The 16,344-nt window shown below is 39.7% G+C and overlaps 1 protein-coding gene across 2 annotated transcripts in view; it reads right to left on the minus strand.

Moving 5' to 3' along the window:
* Nucleotides 1-10,764, minus strand: part of LOC124164068 (protein masquerade) — an 86,441-nt gene extending 75,677 nt beyond the window's left edge. For both annotated transcript variants that reach the window (XM_046541238.1, XM_046541237.1), the window contains exon 1: nt 9,988-10,764. In XM_046541238.1, coding sequence (XP_046397194.1) covers nt 9,988-10,126 — 139 coding nt within the window. In that variant the 5' untranslated portion in view covers nt 10,127-10,764. The remainder of the gene's footprint in view (nt 1-9,987) is intronic.
* Between the last annotated feature and the right edge of the window lie 5,580 nt (nt 10,765-16,344).

A 16,344-nucleotide genomic window follows, 5' to 3' on the forward strand; every position in this document is an offset into this window, starting at 1 on the left:
TAAACGGCATTACGCACTTTCAACAACTCAACAATTCGTCCAGGGACAAGTATACTTAAGTTTTATTTTTTGCGCGATTTGTAAGGTATAAGGTTCATGAAATCAGATTTTTTTCAAAATGATACATTTAATCATCAATAACATTTCCCGAACGCTGAGGCTTATTTATTTAAGATTTATCGCCATAAGATGCTCTAGGGAAATGCGGATTTTAAATTTTCAATTTCCCGGAAGAAATGGCATGGCCCATTTTTTGCGGCCATCCATAGAAGAAGCAAAATTAAGCATAAATTAAACCAAATATGCAAGCATATACTGATGAAATTAAAAAACACGAACTGCCTACCTCTTTGCGTTAAAAAATGTATCCAGAATGTATCCATTTATCGTTATTGTCGGACCTCGAAATATAGCACAGTTCCAAAATGATATTTTCTGTGTCATCTCTGCCCTCAATGTCTTCAAACATTTAAGCCTAGAACGTCCTCTTCGAATCTAAAGAGGTCATCGTCGTCAGGGAATGATACCCTGATAAATATGGACGCCACTTTCATTGAAACGTCGCCGTGATGGAGAACCTGACCCGGTGGAAATCCTTGATAACCTTCTACGAAGCATACAATGAAATTTTCATTACAGTGGCATATAAATGGTGCTAAAGAGTATTATGTTAGATAAACGAGGGAGAGGAAGGAAGATAAATAGGAATTTAGATAGAATGAAAAGGAGTAAACCTCACAGTGAATCGAAGAGGTAAGTGCTTGAAGCAAGGAGAGGCTCCCAGAATTCTTTTGAAGTACTCCATTGAAACGCTACCTTAAACGGCAGAATATTTTAATAATAACTAGCAGACCACCCGGAGTTCCTCGGTACCATGAGGAGAGAGAAACTTTGAACTTCATGAAAATGATTACATGGCAGGATTTCTTGATTAAGTAACAAATCTGGTATGATTATGGTATACACAATTACACATGTAGCAGAAAACAAAGGAAAAAATGATTTTCCTATATCGCGGGATCAGCTTAAACCTCCTCTATAACATTGAACATTATGTGTATCGATGTGTGCGAAGATCAAAAATATCGTGTGAACGCATACCCTAGAAAAAGGTTTGCACCGAGAGGATTAAGTGTATTTAAGTATTAAGCGTAGAAGTTAAGTGTATAATCCTTTGAATTGTGTTTTCCCTTAGAGTGTCAAGAGGTGTGCCTACCCGGCAGGATGTCAAACCAGAAAAATTGCATGACGTAACGTAACAAACGATAGTGAAAAGACGACGAAAAGGACGAGTTGGACACCACCAGCAGTAACACTAAGGGCTTTGGGAGTATGAGATGCACCTACGTACTAACTTTGGTTGCAATCCTCACAGTCGTATATAAATGCATACCGGACAAACAAACAGGCACCCTCTTTTATATAGGTTCACGGATAATGGCATACACTTCGTTTCTCGAGTCGCCTTAAAGAAGCAACCACGCATTGCGTGGGAAGGTAGGTTTCTCTGGTATCCTTCAATTCTTTTACCCCTCTCCTCTTTCCCTCAACCGCAACCTCTCCTCTCTCCTGTCCCTCCTCGACCTTCACCTCCAAAGGGCGGCTCTCTCAAGGGGCTTCTTCCCCCCCTTCTTATCCCTCCCCTTTCACCCCCCTCCCACTCACCTCAACGCACCCCCTCCAACAACACCGGTTCCCGTAAAATGCAATCAACAACTCCCACTTCCTCCCCGCCCGGCTCTCTTCAACCACTCATACCCTACTGCGCGCTTGTTTGATGGGCCATCCAGATATGCCGGCCAAAAATAATCCGTGTGCACCTATGCAGTATGAAAGATGGTCAAAGCTAACAACGACCATTGGGGATTGCCGACGGTCAGTTCGTCGATTTTCAATGGCAAATTCTCCTAATAACCTCGCATTATACGTCACAAAGCGCTAAGACTCCAATACCTTTAATTAATAAATTGACGACATTGGTGACGACGGGGTAAAGCCGGTCACCAAAGAGATCGCGGGTTCGAGCACCGCCTTGGTAGGTTGCCCCTATCCAAGGCATGTGCACGTGTAATTGTTGAAATTTTTAATAAACCTCGATGTAAAAGGCCAATCTGTGCTCTTTTCAATGTTTTGGTAATAAATAAATATAAACCTACCAATTTTATGGTGAAGACTGGTTTTCGAATATTGAGTCGAGGGCGAGCTTACTGAAATATTATTTGCCTACAAACAACATGAGTCTCTACCGAGAAATATATTGAAATAAAGGTTCAGTTGAATTAACGAATTATCTTCCACGAAGCTTGCTCCTAAAATAATAGCGGCATTGCCATTGATAAGCTTCAGATTACTCGGGGGAGCTTTAACTGAAACGATGAAGTGTGGAAAGTGACAACAGTTCAACGAGATTAAATGCAAAAAAAACTGAAATGATAGAGACAATATGATTCAAAGCATTCGCTGAAAAAAAAGGTATCAATAATGCAATCGGTACACTCTACCGGGTACAGCAAATAATTGTTAGAAATAGTAATTCATTAAAGGATGAATGACCAGAGGAAATTTGAAATTTACGAGTGGAGAAGAAGGAAGTTTTGCAGCCCAGGAAGAGAAAGAGAATATTGTAAGGAAGAGAGTTCAGAAGAGCTAACATTGCATAAATGCTAATAAGGCGTCTGAGAAAACACAAACCCATTAAAACAGTCATTCTGACGAATGAATAAAAACTAATGACGAATAAAAACTAGCCTTATGGTGCCATTACTAGCAGTTTGAGCGAGCTTTTAAAATTATCGTTTTTACTGTATCTCTACATCTACCACATTTAAAACATAAGTCTTAAGTAGGAGTAACAAGTTTTCCTGGAATATGTACTAGAACACAAGAAATAAAAATAACCTTAAATTAAGAGGCATAACATTTAAAAATTCGTGCAAAAACAAGCTTTATTGGCCAGTGGCTACTGAGGTTGATTAAGAATAAACTAGTAACATATCGATTATGCTGACAATCATAATACGCTCATAAACATGAATTCCTCATATAATTCTAAACATGCTGACAGCTTTAGACCGTAATGTATCACACAAATCGAATTCCTAACTTCTACGCCAGAAGTCAGGAATAAAATTTTATGAGCTAATTGTAAGAATCATTTATGTAATTTTATATTCAAGGCCAAAAATACAGGCTGATAAAGCCAAGGAAAAAAATCCGTCTCTGACTCGATCATAAATTAAAATCCACCAATTTTGTAACAATTTCTTTCAACAACTGAACTATAGAGGCATTTGAGTAACCAGTTAGCGTTTATGAATATAGAGAACAAAAGTACTCCTTTTTTCCAGTTCAACAATGCGACATTGCATTAGATGTGGTTGCAATCCCACAGGATAAGGCTAAAAAAGAGAACCTTTCAACTCGATTTTCCACGAAGTAAGCGCAAGAGGCATGTCCATAATCAATGGCCAAATTATGTTTGTGCCTACATGAGAATGATAATTTCAGATTTAATTTTTACAATTAATTGCGCTACCAAAATTCCATGGTCTTCTCCATATAATTTCTTTCTCCATCTAATATAATCTCCATCAATTCCTTAAAAAAATCCTTCTGAAATACTCTAATAAATTGGATTTATTTATGAAACACTGTTCGTGTTATTCCTCAGAGAAGTTGCAAGGAATGGACAAATGTTGCTGAAATACTTTTGCGGCAAAAGATGATGATGTAAATAATACTTTTCACATATAGTTCGTACACGAGTGCAAAGTTATTTCTTGCCACTACAAAGCTAACTCACGTATTCTGAATTTTATTCAACTCATTACCAGCGTATTCAAAATCCTAAGTGAGATCAACAAGGTGTGACACTGTGTTGCGAAACGGCGAAGTTCGTTCTTACTCGCGAAATGTCTCCAGCGTCATTCGCCGCTGACTTTAAGGTTGCCGGTTCATCAAAACAAGCCACCTTCTAACTGCTCCCCCACCCCACACCTCCTTCTCACTAGCCTCAATTCCCCCTTCATCACCGCAACCGCGAGTCACCGCTATCCATTGTTCCTAGAAATCGCCTCGCGGTCACCATACTGCCTCAAATGAAGATCATACCGCGGCACGGAATGCAGCGAGAGGCGGCAATGGGGAGTCAAACCGCCTCACTAATAACAAATCCCAAAGCCAACCTCTCTCTCCCATCAATCACGCTATCCGCGATGCTTTCTCTCCCAATTCGTATCGTGCGAAAGATAGCCATCTTTCGGGGAAGAACAGTCATTTTGGAGATGGGCATGACCTCGTGGGCGTATCGACGTATCCTAATTGGAAGAACGTAAACCTTCTTAAATAAGAGAGTCTTGGTTTCAAATCCTAGGTGAAGCATAAAGAGGCTTTCTAAAAATGAAGACGTCGTGATAAATAATAGGACGTCTGGGGACAGTATTCCACCTAAATTGAAGGTGTCAATTTTGTCTTGAGGTGCTGAGGTCGATTTATAGGAATTTTTTTCATCTTCTCCTGGTTAACGAAATGCAACTTCTAAGCAATTTACGTAAAATATACCTAAAAACAAAAACAAACTGAAACTAATCCACCATAAGATGAGTAAAATTTGCATTACAACAGCTCAACTATCGTTTCAAGGTTTGGGTACGGCAACTTAAGAGCAGATTTGAGTTTCCTCGACTATGGGTCTAAGGATATAGGCTTCAGGTCCCTAAGAATATTCAATTTACTCCCACTAAATAAATAATCTATTGGCGTCATTTCTGGCTGCGATCACATCTGAAAAAAATTAAATTTTAACCAGGGAAATCAGTGGACCCTCTACTAGTCGCAAATCTACACTGCAATGGCTTAGTACGAGGAGAGGCCCACCACAGGTATCAAATCAACCCCCGTGTAGACACAATAAGTGCGAGGGAACATTTACTTAGAAACAAATATACAAATATACAGCACGGTATCGCAGGAACATTCCAAAATTAGCTTCGACTCTGTGAATGACTAATATCCTGCTGCGCAAACGTATTTTTTACGAGAAGACACGTCGTCATCAAAACTTTAGGGAGTATAAAGTGTGTCTACACCTATATCATATTATCGGCTCATTGCATTGTTGTCCCAGCCAGGGTGAATTTCTATGGACCGTGGAGAAAATGCAGTTAAACTCCCACTAACTTACAAATCTTACGTGTACTCGAGAACATTTCCTCACACACCAATACCAACCAAAATATTGGAATTTTACTGTATTTCAGTTCAAGCTTATTAGTTTTAATTAATCTTTCCATAACCATTATGCCTCTTGATGGTAACAAAAGAAAGTGAAGGATTCAAACGAGTATATCCCACTTTTTGCTTTGCGCCTGTTAAAGTTGAATTTTTCGATCAAATTAAAAATTACATTGAACCATGCGACCACACACGCAGGGTATTCTGCGAATATACTTTCGATTCACAATTATCCTAGTAATAATTCGGCAGCTTCGCCGTTCAAAGTTAATAACTCCGCAAAATAATAATTACAATTTAACCCATCCCTATTACCGACAAGACTAACTTCCTTTAAAACCCTGGAGTTACAAAAATAACCATGTATTTCAGTGCCCGTGGAAGAAAGAAAGATAACTAAGCATGTTACATGCCGACGAATACTTCATTAACGTTCTGTTCCCCCTATACAAATTACCTTCCTAAGTTTGAAATCCAATCAGAAAAAAACTACGGTCATTTTCTGTCACTGGGCAGCACCCATTCTTAAGCGATCAAATATTTAAATTGGATACTGTCCCCAAATTTTAACTTGGATTTAAGCTCTATTGGATATGTGTTACTTAGACTTTAGATAGAAAAAGTTATATTCTATAATGTTGAGAATAATTACTATGATTCAAATTCTTCACATGTTGCAAATAGCATTGAGCGCATCCTTTTCTACCTGTTGTAGCAATTTCATCGCCAGAAGCAATTAAATGGATGGGAAAGGTATCACGCTAGATTTTACAAGGCACGCATGAGTTCCCAAGGGGTAACTTCAACCTCTGAATTAACTTCTGGGTATATCTGTTGATTTTACAGTCAAGGAACAAACATCACTTTAAGAACTCAAATAATGCCAAGAAGATTTCACAACATGTCGTAGATTTAAAAGGGAATCGTGTTGCAAAATAAATTTTTTAATGTTAAATTTTCGTATTCCGGCTATACTACCACTCGAACTCATTTCCAAGCCTAATTACCCACCCATATTTTCTTTATAAAACCATGTCATTCAGAATGATAAACAAGTTTCCTGTCTCAAAATTAAAACGAATGAACCCTTGACATAAATAATTATTCACCTTCAAAGCATAAAATATAGTATTGAAAGCATAAAAAAACAGAACTCGTATTTTTTTAGGATACCACCGCATAATACCCAAAAGTGAAGCCATTTGGGATCCATTATAAATGTCTACATTCATGTGATATTTCCTGACGATGAGTTGCGAATTTTTGAGCTCGGAACTGGTAAACATAAAATATTACTCTTCCAGAAGATGAATTAACTAGATAAGCATATCATTGCCAACTGTTACGAGTTAAAAGTGGATGAATGTATGTATTCACGATATTAAGAATCCCAATGAACTATCATAATTATTCGTTTTGCTATTGGACCCTTACTACAGCCACAACGCAAACAAAAATCAACGAAGTCTTTCAAAGATCATAGATGTTCAATTGGAGTTCTTTCATCGGAAAAAGGTCGAGGACTGGCTTCAAAACGCTCAATGCATCCACTTGCAGGATGAGACTCGGAATCGAGGCCAGACGTGAATGATAGTTCGCGGAAATACTTTCCCCGCATGACCGTTAGGGGGACTCAAGTCTTTTAAACTTATCCTCTGTATCAATGCTAAGTTCTCGTATCCGAATTCAATCTCCTTCATTTTTTGGATCACAGCGTACTTTAATTGAGGACGAAAATCATTTGCGGAAAATTACGCTCCGTTAACTCACACTCAGCTAATTTAAATTAAGTAAGAGCATAAGTAGAGCAATACATGACTTAGTTGCCGAATAATAGACTCCAAAATATTTATGCCGATCCATTGAATTCAAAATTACTTTTTATTGTCATACTCTATTGGAGTTAGAAACATGTGTCTCACTTCCTTCCATATTAATTATTTAGAATAGAAATATCATTCTTCAAGTGAAATCAATTACTATCAGCAAACAAATTAAAATTAGATTGCTATTTATACAGTTCAAAATTATCCGAATTCGAGAATATATCATCGCAATCACTATTACAATTCAACTAATCACCCGGTTAAATGGGGCCATTAATAAATTGACTCACATTGAGGAGTACCTTAGGCCAAGTTAAACATACTTAGCGATGAAGAAGTGTTCTTTAAAAATGACGAAACAAGTCCTATCAAAATAAGTAGAGTACAGATAGTAAGTTATGAGCGGTGAATTCAAAAGGATTTTAAAAATATTTAACGCGATTATTAAAATATTCTGAGGGCACGTGTTTTAAAAAATGCATTCAAGACAAAATAATGAAGATCGACAGTGCATAAGAACATTTACGGCGTTACAATGATCTTTTCAAGGTTAGAAAATAAATTTAAATGTCTCAGCAAAAATTTTATCATAAAACTTAAAGCAGTTGCACCAACTTCAAAATAAAGTACAAATTTACTTCTATGACCCAAGGAAATGTCTAAGAAAAATTTGCTGCCTCAGAAATTTTTATTAAAATATTGCAAAATGTTTCAATAGCCCGGAAGAGTTGGAATAAAGAGAGTCACGCCAGGTGAGTAATATCCTTCACAATGGGATAAGATATCACTGAACACAGAGGCCGGAAATCGCACAATTTGGCTGCAATCTTGTTTGCAAGCGGCTAAGGAGCACTCGCCGGCACTATTTCCCGTTAATATTTTCCAAAGATTGTATTACCCGGAAAGGCAACAAACACAAAAGCAAAAGGAAGCTCTCGGATATTTGACTCACAGATTGCCCGCTATTATGGCTAGGATTTTGACTTTCTCCTTGCATGCGATTATATTATAGCATTTCCTTCTGTAAGAGAAAACACTCACTACCTGGGTTTAAACCGTAACAATGCCGGTCAAAAGTGGTAAGTCAAACTCGCCACGCCAAAACACAACTTGGGAGAGGAATGACTTCTTCTTTGTCTTTTCACGTGGCAAGTCTAACCTTCCCCTCTCCCAACCAGCCTATCCCACGAATTTTTACGTATACTAACATGCCTTCGTGGCCAAAGACCTCATGGATGACACTCAAGGACATGGCACGCGCCAGCCTTAAATTCTTCTGTGGAATGGATAGGAGGATGTGACAGTTCAGGAGTTCGAACGGACTCCAATATTTCCTTAAATTACCGCGACAATCAACCAAAATTTAGCGTTCTATTGGAAAAATTAAACAACTTAGGGAATCACTCAAGTGATTCTAATCTCCTTCTGTCGGTAGAGAAATTGGTAAAAGAATTCTACAAAATCTTCTTGGCAATGGATGGAATGGAGCGCATCTATGAGCAAACACCGAGTGGAAAATAAAATGCAATACTAAACATCGAGTACATCGAGTTATCCCGTTTTCTTTACCTAATTTCTATGCCTAACTTTGGTTAGAAAAACAAATAACTTGTACCCCTCGGCTACTCAACCCCTATGTAATCAGGCAAACTAGCCTGTGATCCGCCTTCTGTCACCAGCCAGTCATCGGAGCATTAGTATGCCATTACAGTGTGATAGGAATTCTACCATTGCTAAAGTAGGTATGAACGTAATCTCCGACTTTCCGAGCTGAAATTTTAGTTAGTTAGCTACTACAATTCGTTGTGAAATGATGTAAAATACAAATAGTACATACTCAACGCCCATAGTTGATGTTAGAACTGCCTGTTCCGATTTCATTAAAATTTTGCAGTAGCATATTTTAGAGACATTCTGACAAAATTGGGAATCGAGAGCTAATAATTTTGAACTCAGAAAATAAGGGGCACCATATAGGTAATAAAACCGACCCGCCTCCCACACTTTATATTTTTAATATAGCTTCATGAAAGAGCAATGTCACTTTTCTAGATGGGCTGCTGCCAAATTTTCTAATAAAAATATAAACTATACATCTAATTTCTGTGCCTAACACAGGCTAGAAAAAAGTCACTTGCACTCAAAACAATACATTTCATGTTATAAACCATCCACTATCAGATACAACCCCATAACCATCCCTGTCGCCGGTATATCCTGATATGAATGAAAATAAAACACATCTATTTTATCATATTGCCTAAGTAGAAAGGTAGATTTAAGATTTTCAAAAGGCTCAGACTTTTTGAAATGTTGTCACAGCCGTTTTACTGACAAATACGGACGTTAAACACATATATAAGGGGGCGTCCATTAACAACGTAAGGAGATTTTGGCGATTTTTGGATCCCCCCTCCCTCCTTAGTGAGACATGGTGAGATTTACCTCAACCCCCTCCTCCCCACCTCTAACCTCTGAGATTGTCCAAAATGCGTATTTTCAGTGTAAATACGTTAATCTATGCTTCAATGCGTAGGATTCACGAAAAATAATTTTTTTCATTATTTTTATTTAAGATTAGCTAGGACTAGTATTTAAGATCACTGTTACTTACACTTTCATGGGGAAAAAATAAGTGATACTTGCCAGGGCCCCTCTTCTCACCCACGTGAGATTGAGTAAGAATCGGATTTATCCCCTAAACGCACAACGCAATTAATCTCGCCCTAGCTTAGACCCCTTGGCTTCTCAACCCCTCAATCAGTATGTACTAAAACTATGAAAGCTGGAACTAGTTTACCCACAGTAAACTTTCGATGAAAACACGGAAAATAGAGTATATTAGAATGACCTTATGCGCGCCGCGACTGTGGAGAAGTTTCATTGAGAGTATTTTTAAGAGGAAGAGAGGTAGGTTAAGTTCACTGACCGGATAGGAAACTGGAGGCCAAGGATCCTCCGCCGTCGTCCTCGTCTGCCTGACCCCTGACCCCGCCGCCGAGAAACAGCGGCCAAATCAAGCACGCCACAAACAGCTGAACGCCAACCGACCTCCAGTTGGCCTTCATCTTCCCCACACTCAACAACAAAATCAACAAAGCAGTGCAATCCCTCCTTCCGTCAAACCTCCTGGGGGGGCACACAAAAGTCGAGTCTCTCTTCGCCTCTTCGGTTAAACGCCTCAGACCTTGGAAGATCAATAGACCGAGTCAAATGGAGAGCACTTGCCTCCCGTGTCCACGTCGTCGACGAACAGAAATAAAATAACAAACACTTCCGCCCACCCTATCTCTCTCCCTCTCTGTCTTGGGTCCTTGACTACGTTTCCTTATACGAAACGGAGAACCACATACTCCTCGAGGAAAAGAGAGATTCGTGTCCAGCGTGTGTTGGCCCCACCAAGGCAGTTGGAAGACTCCTCCGGGGTGATGTGTCCCGGCCTCACCAGTGAGGCACGCCGGCGGTAGAAACCGGAGGGGGGGGGCTGAGTCAAGAGGGGGGCAGGAGGTAGAATAATGAGAGATGCGGACGTTCGAAACGAAGAGCTACGAGGGATTACGAGGACGTCGTCCGTATCCAAGCCACGGTTCTCTGCTCGGAAGGCCCACCTCACTCGCGAGACTACCCTCGCAACGTTGGGTGACGATTAACTCCTCTCCACCACGCACACACCGAAAGAACCTTGGAATAACCATTCGGCGAGGGAGGTAACGGTAACCACATAGGCTCCAAACACATAGCGGTCTCCTCCCTGCCTTACCCTCCTTTCCCCTCCTCCCCTCTCCCCCTCCCACGAGTGCCTCACTTCAGCAGAGCCTCCCGAAGAGGCGAGGCAGGTTGCTGAGCTGGGGAGAATGAGAGGCCGTGTCGCCAGCGACCCCTGCGAGCGTTGAAGTCTCCCGCCGGGGTGGTGGTGCTATCCCGCTTCCGTCAACAACCATCGAAAGGAGGCGGCGGCTATCGCACACAAAAGAGAAACGAAAACAGCATTTGTTCCCGGGGCTATATGTCCCTTTTCAAAAGTTTGCGGTTGCTATTCAACTAAAAAAAAAAACTTCTGAGGCCGTTTTACACGGGGCGCGTCATTGCGCCATCTGACGTGAGTACGAAGGCGCGATCAAAATTGCATCGTGTATCACCCAGCGGGAGTGTCCAGGGGGCAACTGCCCCCCCCCCCCTCTAGAAGCGAAAATACGTTTAGTTCAAAAGAAAAGTTATGAACAAATTTTCCTTTTGAAGAAAACGGAAAAAAATTTAAAAAAATAAATTAAATATTAATATAAGACAAGGAACTAAAATAAAAATCATTATTTTTTCAAGCAAATAATTATAAAACCTCATAAATTGCTGTCAGAATTTCCTTAAAATTTTGGTTTCATTAACTTTTTCTGTGCAAAAAAGTTACAACTTGAACGACCACGGCTATTTTTGCCCCCCACCCCATTTATTTTTGATTCTGGCTACGCCCATGTCATGTATAGCAGTGCATTGCTGGAACACATGCGTGGATGCGAGACTGCAATATAGCCCCTGCTCTAATCCCGAGCTCTCATTCTCGCAATTTCAAATGTTTTCAGTGCTAACCTGCGCGATGAATTTCCCCGTGTAAAACGGTCTTTAAGGCCTTTTTACACGAGACACGTCATTTCGCATGTTATATATGCATTAAATTCTCGTTATGGCGTGCAATTGCGCGGATGCACGAGCGAACGAATGCGGACAATTGCGCGGATGAACGGGGGCTATTTTTCCATCTCACGTTCATGCATTCTTGTATGCATTCGAGCAATACACCGCTTCACACGACGCAATTTTGGCTGCGCCTTCTAACTCACGTGAGATTGTGATATCACGTTCGTCGTATAAAACGGCCTTTATAAAACTACGGAATGAAGAAAATAAAATCGGACCCTTACAATTAAATAAAACAAAAGTGTGCAAAATAATTATAACGATTCTGCAAGTATACATCTGCATGCACCAATGCTTTTTAGGTTGTAAATTGGATTACGTGTTACCAATTAATGCCAGACAGCATGCTTATTTCCACGCATTAAACGTTCTCTTAGAAACACATTATTAAAGTCTGGCAAGATGCAAGAAAACTGGTACATTTTTAATGAAAAACCTAGGTAAAAATAACGCTATGCATGTAACGATAACGATATGCAAGGAGTCAACGGCTTTTGCGTCCAAAATGATTATGATATCACAAACCATTTTTCATGCAACAACCTGCGTATTGTGAAATGTGACACCAATAAATAATATAATAGCTACCGTGCAAGCAAAAAATATTGGACGTGAAATTTATTTGGTTGAAACGCACTGTTAAATCTCATAAAAATATTTTAAAAAAACTTAAAATTATCAAAAAAAGAAGTTGCTTTCTGAAAGTACTTTATGGTCCAGTAATTTAACTTTTTCAGGGCCTCTATCATTTAATCTATTTTTACAGACATAGAAAGCAACAAAATATCCAAAAGTAGTTGTTTCGTCGAGAAGAGAACTCATTATAATCACTTTATTCTAACTTCCTTGAAACTTGTCGTACAAATATGACTAAATTACGGTAAAATTCGCAAGCTTCTTTCATGTAGCGCTTGTATATTTTAAGTCAAACTTTGGTCCGCATTCATCATCATGTCTTACAGGTCGATATGACGAGCAGGGTGAGTTTCTAGTTCTAGCGATTATACCGGATTTGGACGAAACGAAGATGGAGACGAACTGACCACCCCTGACCTATATCGAAATCGGAAATACCATGCGAACCTTTTTCGCTGAGAAGGCTGGGGTAACTATCCTTCCGTACCGGGCATTAACAGCTTGATGGAGACGACGAAGAAATTATATAATGTGAACCAAGTGGGTCTTCCTTCCATTCTCTTCGTCGGAATGTTCCATTTCCGGGGTTTGATACCCACCGTCTGCCATTGGTAGAATCATAATTCAAAAACCGAATGCATAGCAAAGGATACCCGTAGGATAAAACACTTATATTTGGTAATAACGGAGGATTTCATAATACCAGCAAATACAGGAAATATTTCGCCTCGTCATCCGGAAGTATTTGACAAAACTTCAGGGATGGGTTTTACCAAATTTAGACTTTCATTACCATCTTTGGGCACCAAGGTGAATTCAGAACACCAGAATTAATTTGAAAGTCATCGGACAAAAACGTGAGTAGTAGTGCTAATACAAAAATACTCGGATAAATAAACAAATGAGAAGAGGAAAAGCGCCCGTCAGTTGAATTCGGTTCTATTCAATGAGATGTTCACTGAGACAGAGATACACCCAAGTAGTTGCCATTGAATTTTTCAAGGAAATGATATACTCAACTGGCAACCAATTAATTTATATATTTTTGCACAAGTAATCCTGCATGTACCTAAGCATAACACGAAGGCACTAAAGAAAATCCAATTTTTAGCCTCAATGCACCGCTTGGAAACAAAGTAAATCATGCATATGCATGACCCGATGGCGATCTTTAGAACTCTTCACTAAGTCTATTCGAGGGGAAAGCACGAAATCTTTCTTTAAAGTAAATTATCTTACATATAAATTAACTTTATAACCCTTAGGTTTACAGCCGAGTAAGAAACAAATTCATTGCAATCGATTAAATTATTATAAAAAAGGATCAATTTCCGAGAAAATACAAAATCTTAACTTATCATATACTCGCAGTTTGCACTTAGTAATGTTGAGCAGACAGAAATCTACAAAGAGGAAGTTTGGTCTCAAAATCTTTGAAATAATAGTCCGGCTGACTTTTCCTAAATGTATTCCCAAGAACTATGAGAGCTGGAAAGGGAACAGTTGAAAAGAACGACATGTCAAGGGGAACACAGAAATAATTATTTCCAACAAAAACAGGTTTAATTATTTTTAATGTGTCAACAATACATTTTGACCTTAAAAACAAGAAATTCGATAAAGGTAACGCTGGATTAATAAAATCTAGGAAAATATTTTTAGTTACAATTTTGAGGGAAATAGAGTACTCCATTTTATATTTTTTCCAAAATGGGGCCAAAAAATGCGTCCCTATAGGCACAAAGTATTCAAACGAAGATTGAGGCAGTGGTAGTAAGCTTCGTCCATCACTTAACTTAGCGTAATTTAGTGCGGTATCGAAAAAGAACAGGAGAAGAGATTCTGCTAGTCCGCTAAAATCGGTATTATTTCGTTTTGCCGTCGACAGTTTCTTTTAGTTGTAAACAAGTGCAAGGAAGACAACGATGCTTATAGATGTTACCAGAATCTAAATAAGGTCTTTCAAAATGCAATTTATGACTGAGAGACGTAGTCCTGCAATCGGACTGTAGGATTTGACGACAGTGTCATCTCTAGGTAATTCATGCGACATTGGTAGTAAAAATATTCCGTGACAAGCCGGCTCCCCTTATTCCTGCGGGGCAAATTGGTCACTGACGATTAAAAGTTGCACACCATGATACGATGAGTGCAAAATAGAGATTGAAAACTCAGTAGTCTTCTGACTAAACTCAAGAAAATGTTTGGAGATTCACGATCCTATCTTCATCAGACTCGGCGTCGGAAGCATATAGTTCCATATTAATGCGTGATCTGAGCTATGATTGGCATTACGCCTCCGCATTGCATTGTGCAATGGCTGTAAAATTCTATAGCGGTGGAAGTGCCCAGAGGTAAATTTTACGGCCAGCGTCCATGAAAATGGCATCCACAGCGCACTTACGTTCTTGACGACTGAATTAGAGCTCAAAGCGTCAAGTTGAGCAAAGCAAGGACGAAACATTGATCATTTATCTTAATATTGAGAATAATTTTGGGAAATTTACGTAATAAATACAGTCAACTGCAGCAGATATGGCTTCATTACTGAATTATTTTAGGTTTTAGTTCCATAGAATTGAAAGAATTTTGAGCATCAAATGGTACAACATACATTGCAATATAATATGACTTTTCCCAGAAAAAATGTTGTTTGGTTTTCATTTTTTTTACCGAATAAAATAAATTTAACTTGAAACGATGTATACTAAGAGACATTTTGCATGGGGTACCTTAGCTCCAACCTATAGTTTAGAACTAGAATTGTATGCTTTTATTAGATTAGGCCAACGTTGCCTCAATTCAAGATAACTTTTGCGCGACTTTAAAAAAATCCCGGTTGTTAAAATTGTTAGAGGTTCAAAAACCGCTTTACATTGAAGGTACTCGATCTATCGATCATTTTAACCACTTCATGCACAGTTTTTATTAATTTTAAAATTAGACAAGTTCGTTTGCTTTCAAAAAATCACGAAAATTCGGGCCAAAGTTACCCCATTCGACGGTGCGAGGGAACTCAACGTCAGGCGTCGTGGCGTGGATTGGTTGATGGTGCCAGCTACGCACATTTCTCGTTAGTGAAACATTTCACTTATTATAAGTTACACCGAGTTATGTCGCGGTGAACGGGTCTTTATTCCACCACCTTTCAGTGAGAGAAATGGAGAGGAAGAGGGTATGTTGGAGGAGAAAGGGAAGAGAGACGACAAAGATAGAGAGAGGCCTAAGATCGAAAACTCCCGGGCGTCCATACATGTAACCGCCACGCCCCCGGCTCACAGGCAGATTATGCATACCGCGCCGCACCTTTTCCCCCACCTACCCGCCTCTCCCCACCCCACGCGTCAACGCCTTGGACACTGCCGCCCCTCCCTTCTGCCCCTCCCCATCCGTCCACGCTTGGTGGTCGTGGATGAGGAAGGCCTATTCGGTGACCACCTTCCTGTTGAGAGGAAAGTGATGCGGTACGTAGGTCGTTGGGGGGTCGATGACCCAACCGCCCCCTCCCCACGCCTCATGCGCGCACCTCGCCTTCCCCCACCCCTGGGCCATCGCCCACTCCTCACTACTGTTCTAGCTTACGTTTTCTCCTCCCCTCGTGGGCCTCAAAGAAGACTCCACCTCATTGGTGAGGAGGCATCAGGTCCATCCGAACTGTATCATGGTGGCAAACAATTTCAGGAAAAAAATCTAGGGTTGCTCCAAGTTATATCAAGAAAGGAAAGAAATTCCTTAGGTTACCAGCCATAAGGTAATATACCAGCATAAAAGGTTCATCGTACAAGCTCCCCGGATCTAAAAAAAAATATTAATACAACGGAAATAAAATATGAATACAATTTAAAAATACAACAGCGGAAAGTAGGTAAATGAAATAAGGGGAACCAGAGAAAGCCTTTTCTTGGTTACTACATAAAACACAACTGAATAATGATCATGATGATTTCACTACAAAACA

This window comes from Ischnura elegans, chromosome 8 (genome assembly GCF_921293095.1).
Source record: "Ischnura elegans chromosome 8, ioIscEleg1.1, whole genome shotgun sequence".
Lineage (NCBI taxonomy): Eukaryota > Metazoa > Arthropoda > Insecta > Odonata > Coenagrionidae > Ischnura > Ischnura elegans.